A 16,005-nucleotide genomic window follows, 5' to 3' on the forward strand; every position below is an offset into this window, starting at 1 on the left:
TTCACTTTTATCTTTCACTTTTATATTTTCCTTTATAATAATTGGATATGAATACGCACAAATTATATTCTATATACTAAATGTCCAAATTTAAATAGAATAATTTGTTATGAAAATTTTATTATATGATAACAATCAATTTTTATGTTTTTAGATTGGAAAACAGTACATATTACCTCTTGAAATTCGTACTGATTTATAGAAACACGTATTGTTTGAAGAGATTATTGTATTTGAAGGACGATCGCATTGTTGAAATTCGTATTACCTAGCTTTAATCAGTTTAATGGAGAGAAATTCATATCCCGTTTGGTAACACATCCTACAATATAACCAAACAAGACATTTGATAAATCATATCTTGTTTAGTAGCAAATTTAACTTTGCAACCAAACAATATCTTTAGGGCCTTATCCCACTCATAAACAAACACACACGAAGAACTCAAAAGGATTGGGTGAAGACAACAATGGCGAAGAAGAAGGAACTGTTATCAAAAGCGCCGTGGAGAGGCGACGACGATGATGACTCTGACAAGTTTAGCGGCGCAAAGCTTAAGGTCATAAAGGATTCTGATGGTATGTCGAAGATGCACGTCCCTAGCCGCGGTGCCAAAAAAGGTAGTCTCGCCGATGATGATGATGATTTACTTGAGATTGATCCTCAGCTTCGTTACAGCTTCAATCGCAACTATCAGGTCTCTTAAACCCTCTCTCTCTATTAATTTGTAATTCTAGGTTTCGTACAGTGAATTTGCTCCTCTTTGTATCTGCCTTTAGGAATTTGGGGGGAAATTAGTAGTGAATAGTGAGACCTTGCCTCTGTTGCATCTTCCTACATCTTTTGATAAATGGGTATTGGAGAAATGTGAAAAAGATTCATCCTTTACGTTTATGCAATTCTCTTATACAGTTTTGTGTCTAAGATTATATAACAATCAATCAATGCAAGCCTTATGTGAAGCTGAAAAGAATGGATTTTTTCACTCTCTTTGTTACATGAAGTTACGATTTCCTACACACTGTATCGAATTCAAGTTAATGGATTCAGTGCAAATGGTTCATATACTCGCTTGGTTAGAATCTCATATATCAGATTCACATTTCAAGAAGAGCTGCCATACATGTAAGATTGGTTTTAAGGGATTTATTGTATGCCTTGCATAATGTTAAGAGCGGTTGGTGTGCTTTAGTGGAACAAAACTGTGTAATTTTGGTGTGAACCTTCGTCTCTTTGGCTAGATACTTCATTTTGTTACGAAAACTTATCTTTGGTAGTTCTGGACAGTTTAATAGTTGCTTGGTCAGGTTTGTGAACCTCTCTATTGTTAGGGAGATACTTTAACGCTACTTCTGTTCAAATGGTTTTTTCATTTCTTTCTGCTTATTTATATATGAATGAGTATGTTTCTAATAGAATCTGAATCATGACACACTGCATGCATCGCGAACCATCTTTACATTCAGAAAACATATTTTACGCATTTACAGGGAAGCAGTTTGCTGGATAGCTTTGATTTTTCGTTTTTTAGATTGTAACCTCAGACTAGAAAAATTTTGTATCTTCAAAAACCATTTCCTAAGCTGTACAGTCTGCCTCTCTATTACAGTTCCTGCAAAGAGTATTCACTATAGACACTTTGGTGAAGCCTCTTCCTCCTGCCATGGGATTCAACGTCTCTCGCAACTTGAGCTTCTTCACCCGCATTTTCACTCAGTTCTTTGGTGAGCATGATTTTCCAATACCATATGTTAATTCAACAGACCAAATAGTCAAATGTTTTCTTGTCGTGTACTCGTGTGGTAAAAGTTGTGATGACAATCTCAGTGTTTTTCTACCTTGACCGCCTCAATGACCCTTGATCTATTGTGTTCAATTCATATGTGGTTTTAACGGTTGATGTGGTTGATGCAGATCCTGAAGGCATTGCAAATGCACAGAGGTCTCTGGGGTTGGGGCAGGAAGATAAAGCTCGCCGTGTTCGTTGAGATATGGCCATCTTCCAAGCTTGTGAATGAACCCAGCTCTGTTAGAATGATTAAAATATGTCCTCAAAGAGATGTTTTGTCTTAAATTCTCCAAAGTACAATGAAATTTCCAAGTTCCATTTTAGCATCAGGCTTCTGAATTCCATCAAAACATACCACTTTGGTTGAAACCCAAGCTTGGTTCCATATCCCCAACACTTAAAAGTTTGGAACAATCTGATACATCTGTTTACTCTTGGTGACAGTTCCATTTTAGCATAAAGCGATTGAATGATTGATAGATAACTAAACAGTCCCACCCTAAGCCATCTGAAATGGCATTTTCCCCAAGAATATTAGAATTCCACATGGACCACATTGGTAGCTCCATTGGCAGTGTTGTCTGGTACAGAGAGTGAGAGGGTAGACGATAAAGGGTAGGGGTAATGCTGAAGGATGCTGACTTGGATAGAGTCAATAAGTGATTAAGAGAGGACTCATGGCCTAGGTGTGCGACTTCCGTTGCACACTAAGGAAGGTACTACTTAGCCTAAGGTCTCCCCATTGGAGGAGGGCCTACATCATCGTTTGTGGCAGTGCTGGCCTGCGCTTGCGAGGCTCCTTTCCAATCCATCTAGTTTAACTAAACCTTTCATGCAGTTTTAGTTAACCTGCAGCTACATTGTCAATACAGAGATGATTTAATGTCATCACAGGCTCTATAAAGATAAACTCATATAGTAATCATGTTGGTATCCCATAGAGCGAGGTCTTAAACTCACCAAATAAGTTTGATCTAATACTTATCTCAACATTTACTTTTCTTGATAAATAATCTAGATTAATTACCTACACGAAATTAGTAAAACAAACTGATCCACAATTGCAGGTATGGTTTTGCTCTTATTTTTCCAAAGTGGAAAAGTTTTGGAATTCTAAAAAAATTGTAAGTTTACAAGTACTAACAATTATATATATCTTACGTAGTTTTTTTGCCTAAAATAGTTTTCTCCGTCTTTGATGAGTAATGTGCCAACTGTTACATAAATTGACTTGTGACACAAACAACTGGAAAGCAACACATTAGACTCTTGAGACCCATCACGAGATTGCATGCATGAGACGCCTGTGAATATAGCCGCAGCTAAAAAGAAGTAAAAATAAGAGAGAGAGATAAGAATTAAAAATAGAAACCAACTGTCACAAATCTATCAGCACATGAAACCAATTATAGAAACCAACCAACCAACCAATCACACTTGTTCAGTATATAAACTGTCAACTCCACTCAAACCCTATTCAAACTCATTCTTCTTAAGATCCATTGACAACAGTATTTCAATATTTTTCAGTTTAATGGGTATTCTCCGTTTTATGTTGTTGGTTAGTTTGGGATTGGTTTTGTTCGGTTTGAAAACGACCGTGTCACAGCCACAACAGGCACAAGTCCCTTGCTTTTTCATTTTCGGTGACTCCTTAGTCGATAATGGAAACAACAACAGGTTGGTTCAATTATGCATTTTCATTATATACTATGATTTTTTTTACACAAATTCATAGTAATAATTTGAATGTATGCAGGTTGATTTCTCTTGCGAGGGCTAATTACCGACCTTATGGAATTGACTTTCCCCAAGGTTCAACCGGACGGTTCACCAACGGTCGCACCTACGTTGATGCACTAGGTATTTGTCTGCACATTTCTTATGTACCAAGCGTTTTGCATTAAGTATCGTAGCAACATGTATATCAACTATCAAGGCCGGCTCAACACTAGTAAAAATACTTTGCACATGCCCAATATTTGAATAATAAGTTTAATAATTATAAGAAACTACTTTTTGGAACTTAAAACCATTTTAAAAGTTCATATTTTGTTAGTTTGTTTATTAAATAATTTAACATTTTTTTCTTTGTTTTTGTAGCTCAAATTTTTGGATTTCGGACTTACATTCCACCATATTCTAGGATTCGTGGCCAGGCTTTGCTAAGAGGTGCAAATTTCGCATCTGGTGCAGCTGGCATTAGAGATGAGACCGGCGACAACTTGGTACCAAACTATAATTTTTTTTTTTTTTTTTTTTTTTTTTTTTTTTTTTATCTGTCATCAAAAGTTTAAAAGCAACATCAATTATATTATAAACAATTAAACACTAACATATAATTAAACTGCAAAATGTTTTTGTAGGGTGCACATACTTCTATGAACCAGCAGGTAGAGCTATACACGAGCGCAGTTGAGCAGATGCTTAGATACTTCAGAGGAAACACAAATGAGCTGCAAAGATACTTAAGCCGTTGTATCTTTTATACCGGAATGGGAAGTAACGATTATCTCAACAATTACTTCATGCCTGACTTCTACTCAACCAGTACCACTTTCAACGACAAAACCTTTGCAGATTCCCTCATTAAAGACTACACACAACAGCTCACCGTAAGGGTTGATCAGTAATGCATAATATGTCTCAATGCATTATATTTATCTTGATTCTATTTTTTTTTTTTTTTAGCGATTGTACCAATTTGGAGCTCGGAAAGTGGTTGTGACTGGAGTGGGACAGATCGGTTGCATACCTTACCAGCTGGCCCGCTACAATAACCGTAACAACAGTTCCGGAAGATGCAATGAAAAGATCAACAATGCAATTGTGTTGTTCAACTCTCAAGTCAAGAACCTAGTGGACCGTTTCAACAAAGGTCAGTTGAAAGGAGCCAAGTTCGTTTACCTTGATTCTTACAAGAGTACCTATGATCTCGCTGCCAATGGAGCTGCTTACGGTGAGTTACACATTTAAACACATGGTATATACTGTATGTTAGTCTTGTGTTGTCATAAAATGTCTTATTATTGTTTACGTTGATCCTACAGGATTTGAGGTTGTGGACAAAGGTTGTTGTGGGGTGGGAAGGAACAATGGTCAAATAACGTGTCTGCCGCTGCAGACCCCGTGCCCTGACCGAACCAAGTATCTCTTTTGGGATGCGTTTCATCCGACAGAGACTGCTAACATATTGCTTGCGAAATCTAATTTCAATTCCCGAGCTTACTCTTACCCCATGAGTATTCAAGAACTAGCCAATCTTTGAAGAGAAGGAGATCTTGTTCTCCTATATGAATGCATATATGTCATGTAACATGGCTATTTATAATGTGTTTCTTTCCTTTATGTTAAACTTATATTTCTTTCAAATAACTATTGTTTCTGTATTTTTCCTCTCACTAACTCTAGTAATGAGAGAAAATATAAGAAAATGCTCGCTTTGATTGAAAAAATTGTATTTACAGTTCTGTTTTTGGATTTAGTTTCTTAGCTCCTTTATGAGCTGGTCTTTTCTTTTCCTAGTTTGAGCCTTATTAGGCAGTCATGAGACAATAGCTTTCTTCTCTTCTCTTCTCTTCACAACACCAGACCCACAACTCGCAACGATGCAAACTACAAACAAAATACTAAAAAGGAGAAAAACAACAAAATATAAGTTCTAATGAGTAATGACCAAGATCCAAGAAAATGAAAACAAGTTTCAAATGACCACCAAAACAGTCATGAATCAAACATAAAGAGTAAAAAAGACACACACATTAGGCTGAGATAAGAGAAAAATAAAAACCAAGTCGTATCTGGACCAAAGCTTTGCCATTGCCATTAAGTCGAGATTGCCGAGTCATGTATGAAAACTCCGATCTCTATATAATTTGAATAACGAAACTTAACATTCACATTTCAATATAACAAATAAAACATAATTTTAAAGAGAAAAATAATTTTTACCTTTTTCAAGAGTATTGTGTAGTTCAACTTTAGCAAGTAGCGTTGAATGGTGACTACTCAATTTTCTGTGAAACGAAGATCATCCTTCAGCCATTATTTTGTGCACACCAAAACCTCTAACATATAGTGAGTCAAACAACCCCTATATGGGTATAATCTCCGCCACTAGTGTTAAAAGCACTCTCGAATGCAACAAATGAGACTTGCTTAGCCAAGAAATCCTTAGCTATCTCTGATAAGATTGAGAAATTTCCACTCTTAACTTTCCACCTTGAAAACACATCGTATTTTGTCCCCATTAGAACATTTGGATATGCGACCTATGCTCATAAATAGCATAATTTTAAATATCTGGAAATTCTCTGGTGTCTACTTTAAATGTATCGTTCAGTGTTTAAATAACCCTATTGACATTTCCATTTACACGAAACCTTCCTTTTTAATTAATCCCATTATCAGCTGTTGCAAACAGACCAAGTTATATATTTTTATAATATGGTCCAGTATATTTTTATAACAAATTAATCCCATTATATTATATATTTTTAATATGGTCCACTACCTATTTTTATTTTTATTTTATATATCTTTCACTTTGTTTGTTCAAAATCTTCTCACCTTTCTCAGAACATCGTTGGGTACATGATTTGTTGCCGAGGCTGTAATTTTTATTCTTTAGTTTGTTATAACTTGTGAAGACCCACATGTTGTTTTCTTAAATTAATTTGAGATACAAGTAGAAGCAAAGGAACAAAGATATTTTTTTGTGGGTCTGAATATGAGTTCAAGAATTGGAGTCTTAACGTTCATAATCTTGCTTTTCTTCCAAATTTGCTATGTGTCTGCGCTCACAAATGGAATAGACGGTTAAGTATCTCTTGCATATATATATTTTTGTTATATTTCATTGTTGGCTAAATGTTTACTACACTTCTAATTTTGTAAAACTGTAAATTTACAAAAAAAATTCTAGATATGTAGTATAAAAGAATATAAGACGTATTTATGCATTAGTTCTCCAGTATATGCATTAATGCATATATAGACGATGATAAGGTGTTTTAAAATCTCTGAATGGTATCAACATGGTGGTGCAGCTACTGCGTTACAATCCATAAGGAATGAATGGAGCAAGTATCCAGAAAGCTGGAAAGGCTCTGATCCTTGTGGAAGCAATTGGGTTGGCATTACATGTAACAAGGATCGCGTTGTTTCAATGTAAAAATTGTTTCTGTCTTCTTCTTCAATCTATTGATTCTTCTTTAATTGATTTATTTAAAGGACGATGTCTTATTGCTATTGCAGATCAGTAGGCAACCTTAACTTGGAAGGAAAGCTTTCTGGGGATATTTCAGAGCTGTCTGAATTGCAGATCTTGTATGTCTTATTCTTTTTATTGTGTATATAAATGGATTCTGTATTTCAGTTTCCTATCTTATGATTCATTGTTTAGGGATTTGTCATACAATCCTGGATTGTCTGGACCTCTTCCACCAAATATTGGTGACCTCAAGAAGTTGAGGAACTTGTAAGCAAACGACATCATGATCTAGCTAGCAACCGCCTGTCCTGTCACTTATATTAATAATCTCTCCTTTCTCCAGGATCCTTGTCGGATGTGCTTTCAGTGGTCAGATCCCCCAGTCAATAGGATCTCTAAAACAACTTATATATCTGTAAGATTTTTTTTTTTGGTTGGGACTGTAAATTTTTTGTTAGAAACAGTTGTAGCCTTTATAGGTGTATCTCACGAATATTCTAAAATTAAACAACAGTAAATAACTATGCAGTAACTTTTATGAAATATACTCTTAAAATTTAACACCAAAATTTTATGTACGTTCTTTCAAAACCCTCCAAATCGCCAAATTTTACTATCTCTAAAAAATGCAAATCAATCAGGCGATTGACCCGGTAATTGGAAATATACTATATAACATATACATTTTTCCATTTGTCGTCTCTAAGCTCCTAAAACTTACTAGTTTTGTTCTCTCCATACAGATCCCTGAATTTAAATCAATTTAAAGGAACCATTCCGGCGTCAATTGGACTGTTGTCAAATTTATATTGGTTTGATATAGCTGACAATCAGATTGGAGGAAACATTCCAATTTCTAACGGGACTTCACCTGGACTTGACATGCTTCTTGAAACTAAGCATTTGTATATACTCCTCAAATCTTTTTTATTACATTTTACACGCTCACTCATTCTATTTACTAAATAATAAAACTGTCCTTCACTTCTTTTGGCAGTCATTTCGGGAAAAACAAACTTTCAGGTGAAATCCCCGAAAAACTCTTCAGCTCTAACATGACTTTGATACATATGTAAGTCTCACTAATAGTACATAAAAAACCTGATAGTTTCCAAAGGTTGAGAGTAACTAACAAAGTGATGGCATTGTTGATTGTTTTATCGTTAGGCTATTTGATGGAAACCAATTCACAGGCAAAATCCCGGACAGCCTCAGCCTTGTTAAATCATTGGCAGTGTTGTAAGTGTTAGTTTAGTGTGACATTTACTTATCTAAATTTTTTTTTACTAATCTCATACGCTATTTTCATATATACAGACGTCTCGACAGAAATAAACTAAGTGGAGATATTCCTTCGAGTCTTAATAATCTGACGAATCTTAACGAAATGTAAGTGAGCAACTAAAGCATTTTTTGTATATATCAATGAAAGAAGTAAAATGAGTTTATAGTTTGAATCCTTTTCAGGTACTTGGCCAACAACAGATTAACGGGCAGTCTTCCAAATTTAGCTAGTTTGAACAGTCTCTACACATTGTAAGTTTCTCTTTTGCTGCGTAATTAACCATTACTACCCTTCTCAAACCCTTATTTTCATTAATCTAGTTACATTAATTATATAATTGTAATGTCACAGAGATGTGAGCAATAATACTTTGGAATTCTCAGTCATTCCATCATGGCTTTCGTCGTTACGCTCCCTGTCAACATTGTATGAACATCTCTCTAGATCTCTTTCTCTCTAGATCTCTCTCTCTCTCTCTCTATATATATATATAGATATGTGTGTGTATAGTTACAAAGAACAAATGGTATTCTCTTTAACAGAAGGATGGAAGGGATACAACTTGAAGGTCCAATACCAATCTTCCTCTTTAGCCCTACTGAACTACAGACTATGTGAGTAATACATGCAAGTTTGATTGGTAGATCAAGTCGAAGTTGTGAAATTTGTAGTAACTATTGAGATGTTTGAAGTTTTTTTTGTTCACTTGCAGTAACCTAAAGCGCAATGGTATAAACGAAACATTGGACTTTGGTACCAATTATAGCGAGCAGTTGGAGTTTGTGGATTTGCAAAGTAATGACATAACCCATTATAGGCCAACATCTAGTAAACACATCCAAGTATTGTATGTATATACTGGTTACAATTTTAAATTAACAATTTTTGTAACCTTTTCAACCAGTTACATACCTCTTTGATATTTCCATAGATTAGCAAACAATCCGGTGTGCATGGAGTTGGGGAACGTACCGAGTTACTGCTCAATAGTCCAGCATAACTCTTCATTTTCAACTCTCCCAACAAACTGTGCTCCATGTGTTCTGAACAGAACACCAAGTCCCACGTGCCAATGTGTGTATCCAATCACTGGAACACTCTTCTTCAGATCTCCTTCATTCTCCGGGTTTTTCAACTCCACCAACTTCTTGAATCTTCAGCAGGGAATGGTTGAGTTCTTTAAGAAGTTCGGTTATCCGGTTGACTCGGTGGCTATCAGAAACATAAGAGAGGATACAACTGACCGTCAGCTTCTAATAGATCTCTTGGTCTTTCCATTGGGAAAAGTTAGTTTTAATCAAACAGAAATGGCAATTCTTGGTTTTGCGTTTAGCAACCAGACTTACAAGCCTCCCAAGATATTTGGTCCTTACATTTTCCAAGCCAATCCGTACGGTTACTTCTCAGGTATGATGAAACCGATCACTCACATTAAAACCAAAACTATATAATTGTTCCATATAACTCATTTGCATTTCCTTTTTTTTTTCCCTTAGATATTGGAGGTGGTTCAGAAGTAGGAAGGTCCAAGTCACTAAGCACAGGCGGTATCATCGGAATAGTATTCGGTGCTGTTGTGCTGCTGTTGGAATTGGATTTGGGATATGGATTTCTCTTTGTTGTAAAAAAAGAGAGCAGAAGAACAAAGGAAAGGGAAATGATCGAATTAATCATCAACAAGTCCGCGTTACAGAGACTGAGACAGAAACCTCAGTACGAGTAAAATCCCGCATTACAGAGTTAGAAGTATGAATGTAAATGAGTTCTTATGATACATTCAAAAGAAGATATAACATAATCCATCAAAATAATATAAAGATAGTATATATATATATATATGTATGTATAAAAAAAAATTGGTATCTAAGACTCTAAGAGTATACATGTTTATACATACGAGTTCTTAAATAAATATACAAAACTTAACACACTACAAATGTTACGAATATTGAAGAAAACAAGCAATGCATGACTAAAATTTAGAATTATATATACGAACTTTTAATTGAGAGATACACACAATATACAAGTTATATTTGTACTTTTGCATTGGTAATCATATGCCTTTCAGAGAATTATTCGATATCATATAAAATAGAGTTTTGGCTAATGACGATTACCATTCTATGATTTCCCATTCACATGTAGAATACATATACAAACGATTAGATCCGATCATATACTGATTGTCATAAGAATTTTAAACCAATTATCTTGCAGAAAGACCTACATGGTATAGGTAAATTTGATAAATGATGGATCAAAAAAGACGGTTAATGGAGGTACTTAATATTGGTTGGAATAGATCTCAAATTTAGACCGTAACCATCGTAATTCTATATTCGATTGGAGAAACTATAATGCTTCATTTAGTAAATGTAAGATATTGGAGCTAAAGATAGCTTTGAGGAGGTCAAAATTCATAGTGATGGTAAGAAAATACTCAAGGAGAATAAGTAGAAAATTAACGGTGATAAAAAATACTCAAGGAAAATCAGTAGCTTTGTTTTGTGTATTTTTTTTTTCATTAAAATTAATGATGATCAGCCACCCGCTATTATCTGTAACTGCAAAGGCTTGTGGAAATAAACTTTTGAAATTAGCGATTCTGAACAGTAGACGCGATGTCCTGACGGTTTTTGATCTAGCTATCAATTTCTAATCTAAAAGCAACAATGATTTGTCACGGTAGTCTTTTAGATGTCGAACCACAAGAAGATATCAACTAGCTCATTAAGAATGGACATGCTCATTTAATCTAAGCTAGCAATGCGATTTGAATTTACACCTTAATATTAACTAACAACTAGAAACTTCAAAAAAATCAAAAGAGCAGAGCGGGAAATAAAGACGATAATAAACGAAAGAAAAAGGTGAATTCCTAAGTTAAGGCAACTGACTGGAATAAAAAAAGAGATGGTTTATGGAGCTTAAAAATAACTTCTAACAAGTGTGATCCCTGGGCCATTAAATACTTAAGCTAGACTAATTTATTTTCATGAAAATAATCCTTTTACTAATTATTATATTATCAATAATTTAATTTCCAAAGGAAATTAATTAATAAGCATTGATTATAAGAGGAGAGAACAAGCTGCCAAGGCTGAAATATATTATAAGAGGAAATTTAACAATTTGATATAAGGTACTAATAATTGAAATATATTGGTTTATTGGTTTGCAAAGAAGTCTAGATTTCTTCAACTTATCCTTCGATTGATATTAATACTATTACTTAGTTCAAGATCTGGATTATACTGGTGAAGATTCAGATAACTCTGAAGTCGATGATTATGACTGATGAAAGTGGTATAGTTGTATTGATTTTGTCACGTTTGTATATATATTTCAATATTATGTCTTAATTTGTATTTTAGCTGAAATATTGGACGAAATCAGGTTGGTTAGAACATGATCGACCTCCGACGTTGTTTAGTTAGAACATGAGGAATGTTGTATCCAGTGGCGGATCTAGAAAAAAATTTTAGCCGGGGCAAATTTTAACTGAAACGGAAAAAAAATTCTATAAGAATTCAAGTTTTTTGGTGAAAAATATAACTCAAATTTTATTTAAGAAAGACAATCCATTTAAAAAATTTGGTTAATTTTTTAAGTAACACAATGCTATTAAAAGTATATGGGGTTGTAATATTGGTAAAATAAATAGACAAATTGGACTTTTAACTTGGGTTTGTATAGATTGGAAGACGCATTTGATGTCAAAAACGTGTGAATATAGAAAAAACTGAGTAACAGGGACAAAAAAGCATTTATTACCAGGGGCATAATTCAAAACTGTTATAAAATAGCATTAGTCTAAAAAAATTTGACAGTGGCAACTGCCCCTCCCTACTCTAACGTGGATCCGCCCTTGGTTGTATCATGGGAGCAACATGTTGTTTAGTTAGAACATGATCGACCTCCGACGTTTTTGGAGAAGAGTACCTAAGGACGGATTTGAGAGATGTTGGTGCAGAGAAGAATTTACATTACGTATATGGTCAACATGGGACGAACATAGTTTGTTTTTGGGTTTCATCTACCATATTGGGAGGGTCATATGTTAAAAGCCATGCTCATTGAGATGTTTTCACACACAAAAAAAAAACACGGATACACCTTTAAACATGGATTTGATTCAAAATTAGATCACTTTTATAAATCGTAATTAGAGACTTTAGACTACACTCATCATTTTTATAAAAAATACTCGTCAAAAAGATAATAACGTTTATTCGCCATGTCTAAAAATTTGTTTTTGTTATGTTATATTTTAAACGTCTTTATCTGGAACTCTGTATAGCTTACGGATTGAAGCTCTTAACATGTCCAATTCTATAGAAACGGGACTAAATCGGTGTTATCGGTTAATAATATATATATTTCTAGATTTTGAATGGTAATATTGTAGTAGCTGTACTTGGTCTCTAAATGTAATTATGCAACTAGCAGCACACAACCATCTTTTTAAAAAAGAAGTTATTACAAGTGCTTTGACCAGCACTAGACGGAACATTCCCGGTATCGATAGTGTTCCACAAACATTTCGTTTACTTCAGAAAAGGATTACATTTTAGACTACTTATATAAAAATTTCGGTTAAGTGTAAGTCGACATTTTATAAGTCGACATTTTATTCTAATTTATATTTGTTAATTAAGAGGTCCAGACATCCCCATTTATTGTGTTTTACTATTTTGCATGATTTTTCTTATGTTTGTTTTCACTTTTTTATATACAAATCTGTTATTCCTGTGAAGTTGCAAGGCTTCCTGATTCCTATAAAGAATTAAAGTATTGAGGTTAGATAAAATAAAATGATAAAGGCTCAGTCTCATTACAGAATCTTCTCGAATGGTGTTCCCGGCAGGACAAGATTGCCAGGAAAAAATTACAGAGAGTCAACCCCCAAAAGTCGTCTTGTTGCCTATTCTCGTTACTTCACCTTTTCCGATTTTACATATTCTAATAAGCTAGCAGTTTACAGTATTACATTTATAACATTTTATACTCAAACTATAAAATAGAAGAAGTTTCTTGTAAATTTCCAAAATGCCTTGGTCGTCACATAATATTGTACATAAGGATCTCCTATTTAATGAAACTTCAAATAGATCATTGTGGGTATTATATTAGCTTATCAATTTTTCTCTGTTCTACTCTGTTTGGCAAGTACTGAGAAAGGCTAAGAAAGCTCGTGAGTTTCCCCATTAATTATGGTGCTAATTTCAATATTTTACAACGCTCACCCTTTACCTATACATATGTTCGAATAATAATCTAGAGTTTTCGTTTCTTTGTAGAACATGAGTGACCAGTCCATGGCTTCTGGGTCAGCGCAAATAAAAAACATAGTTCTAGTGGGGCGTGCTGGTAACGGAAAAAGCGCCACAGGGAACTCACTCATTAGACAACAAAGGTTCACCTCATTAACACAAGCAACAGGTGTTACTATGACATGTCAAACATTTAGGGCTGTGACAAAAAGTGGGCCGATCATCAATGTGATTGACACTCCTGGTATGTTTATACATTTGATACAACATTATGCTTTAGTCGTAGCCCGTAGGCATGTGAAGCCATATAATAACAATAGCTTGAAATGGGGTCATACTATGAAGACAAATGAATGAATGTGTGGTGTTATTTGTCTCTCATTGATAGCCATAGGTTCAGATTTCCCAATCTTATTTTTGTTATTTTTGTTATAGTTTGTTTAATCTGTTTTCCAATTAATTAAATTACTTACATATTATCTCTCCTTTTTTTTTTTTTTTTTTTTTTTTTTTTTTGTGCAAATACATATTATCTCTCCTAAAATCATCTTTTAATGATATTACTTTGTCTTCAACAATACTCCCTCGGTTTCATAATCCGCATTGCGCCATTGCCTATGTTTTGGTTTCCTCTCTGGTTCGTGACACAGGTCTATTCGATTTGATAACGACACCTGCCTTTATCAGCAAGGAAATCGTTAGATGTCTTGCTCTGGTTGAAGAAGGATTACATGCTGTGGTGTTAGTTTTATCCGCTAGGAATCGGATTACGCAAGAGGAAGAGTCCGTGGTTAGTACATTGCAAAGCCTCTTCGGGAGTAGAATCCTTGACTATTTGATCGTTGTATTCACTGGTGGTGATGAGCTAGAAGAAAACAACCAGACATTGAAAACGTATTTATCCACAAGCCCTGAGTTTCTGACGGTCAGTGATTCGATAGACTATTACTATAATAAACTTGCATTATACGTAAACGTTTCTGCTTATTAATCTGTCTACATACTTTTTATTTCAGAGAATTTTCACATTAAGTGGCAACAGAAAGGTTTTGTTTAATAATAAGACCAAGGATGAAGCCAAGAAGGATAAGCAAATCGAGGAGCTTCTCGCCCATGTTGCAGCAATTGGAAGGAAAAACGAAGGGAGACCGTTTACGGAAGAGATGCACCGTCAGATAAAGGTGATCAGTTTCTCGTTGAAACGCCTATACAGAACATATGTTAATTTACGAATCTTTGCGTTTCTCAGGAAGAGACCAAGAAGCTTAAGGACGAGGAAAAGAAAGCCGAAGCTAGGTATAGAAAAGAAGTAGAGAAAGAAAGGGAGAGGAAGGAGGAGTTAAGGATGTCGTTTCAACTTAAGATGGATGAAATGGCAATGATGGTAGTTAATATTATATTCGTATACTTTTTATAAGAGTGTTACTTAAAATATCTAGAGGCTTGAGATTATTCCCCTGTCACATTTCGTCCTTAACAATGTGTTCTCGTCCTCTTTCAGGTGGAGAGAAAAGTAGCAAATGCTTTGGATATACACGAAGCAATGATGCGTATAATGGAAAACGTGGCGACAAGGAGAGAACAAGATCCGAAGCCGTCATGCAACATCATGTAATCGGTGTACCCAATCGAGCAAAGATTGTTGGAAGACATATGTCAAAGTCTTATTGTGCACGATTTTTTATTTCATTTTATGTGTGCTATGTGGTTTTCTGCTTTTGTTTGCTTCCCGATTTCATAACCCTTGTAAGTATTGTTATTTAGCAAAAAAACCCTTGTAAGTATTGTTGCTAATTAAATAATAATTGTTGCTAATAAAATACTGTTCAGACATCCATATGTGTGTATTAAATCTAATCTTTGCTTACCGTCTTGTAATAAAATAATAACCGTCTTGTATTTATTGTTTAGACATCCATATGTGTATTAAATCTAATCTTTGCTTTTTAGTTTCTTGATTAAAAGATCTGATCTTTGTTTAATCATCCAATATATAATAAACAAAGAGAGTCTCATCCTAGATAATTCATCAATCATTATCACCTCTTTAAATTTAACATATATCAACATGTCATGTACTTTTTATTATATTAATTTACTACTTAATGTCTATATATCGAACAAAAATTAATAAAAGCACATTTTGTACTCTCCAAATGGTCGGTCAAATGGCTATCTGTTTTAATTGTATGAATTATTATTATTCTTATTTTATTAAAGTAGACTGAATAAAAACCGATATAGTGATTTTCAAGAAACACAATATGTTGAGTTTATCACGGGAAGATTTTTTCTTTATGACCATGATTCATTACAATTTGATATTAAGTAAAAAACTCGAAAGGAAAGTTTTTAAAATTAATGACATCTAGCTAGTATTAGTTTTAATTTTTTTTTTGCTAAAGCACATTTACATAGTGAAAACATTAATCTATTAAATCCC

At 34.3% G+C, this 16,005-nt stretch overlaps 4 protein-coding genes across 4 annotated transcripts; all 4 read left to right on the forward strand.

Annotated features, from left to right (window-relative positions):
* The first annotated feature begins 361 nt into the window (after positions 1-361).
* On the forward strand, positions 362-2,112 carry LOC104741959 (uncharacterized). The gene is made up of 3 exons (XM_010462904.3): positions 362-697; positions 1,610-1,724; positions 1,915-2,112. The coding sequence occupies exons 1-3, from the start codon at positions 470-472 to the stop codon at positions 1,986-1,988; spliced, it is 417 nt and encodes a 138-aa protein (XP_010461206.1). The 5' UTR covers positions 362-469; the 3' UTR covers positions 1,989-2,112.
* A 1,049-nt stretch (positions 2,113-3,161) lies between these two features.
* Positions 3,162-5,178, forward strand: LOC104741960 (GDSL esterase/lipase At1g33811). The gene is made up of 6 exons (XM_010462905.3): positions 3,162-3,469; positions 3,549-3,652; positions 3,893-4,017; positions 4,156-4,404; positions 4,481-4,748; positions 4,840-5,178. Exons 1-6 carry the CDS (start codon positions 3,186-3,188, stop codon positions 5,055-5,057), a joined length of 1,248 nt encoding a protein of 415 aa, XP_010461207.2. The 5' UTR covers positions 3,162-3,185; the 3' UTR covers positions 5,058-5,178.
* A 708-nt stretch (positions 5,179-5,886) lies between these two features.
* On the forward strand, positions 5,887-10,009 carry LOC109128700 (leucine-rich repeat receptor protein kinase HPCA1-like). Its single transcript, XM_087486097.1, has 17 exons — positions 5,887-5,890; positions 6,368-6,378; positions 6,471-6,606; positions 6,838-6,958; positions 7,046-7,117; positions 7,194-7,268; positions 7,345-7,416; positions 7,745-7,906; positions 7,999-8,073; positions 8,169-8,240; positions 8,319-8,390; positions 8,469-8,537; positions 8,638-8,712; positions 8,829-8,900; positions 8,999-9,133; positions 9,218-9,693; positions 9,783-10,009. The coding sequence occupies exons 1-17, from the start codon at positions 5,887-5,889 to the stop codon at positions 10,007-10,009; spliced, it is 1,926 nt and encodes a 641-aa protein (XP_087342223.1).
* Positions 10,010-13,399: 3,390 nt separating this feature from the next.
* Positions 13,400-15,382, forward strand: LOC104741961 (immune-associated nucleotide-binding protein 1-like). Its single transcript, XM_010462908.2, has 6 exons — positions 13,400-13,483; positions 13,590-13,806; positions 14,213-14,487; positions 14,579-14,743; positions 14,812-14,946; positions 15,064-15,382. Exons 2-6 carry the CDS (start codon positions 13,593-13,595, stop codon positions 15,175-15,177), a joined length of 903 nt encoding a protein of 300 aa, XP_010461210.2. The 5' UTR covers positions 13,400-13,483; positions 13,590-13,592; the 3' UTR covers positions 15,178-15,382.
* Positions 15,383-16,005: the final 623 nt, after the last annotated feature.

This window comes from Camelina sativa, chromosome 14 (assembly GCF_030686135.1).
Source record: "Camelina sativa cultivar CO46 ecotype springtype chromosome 14, ASM3068613v1".
NCBI classification, from domain to species: domain Eukaryota; kingdom Viridiplantae; phylum Streptophyta; class Magnoliopsida; order Brassicales; family Brassicaceae; genus Camelina; species Camelina sativa.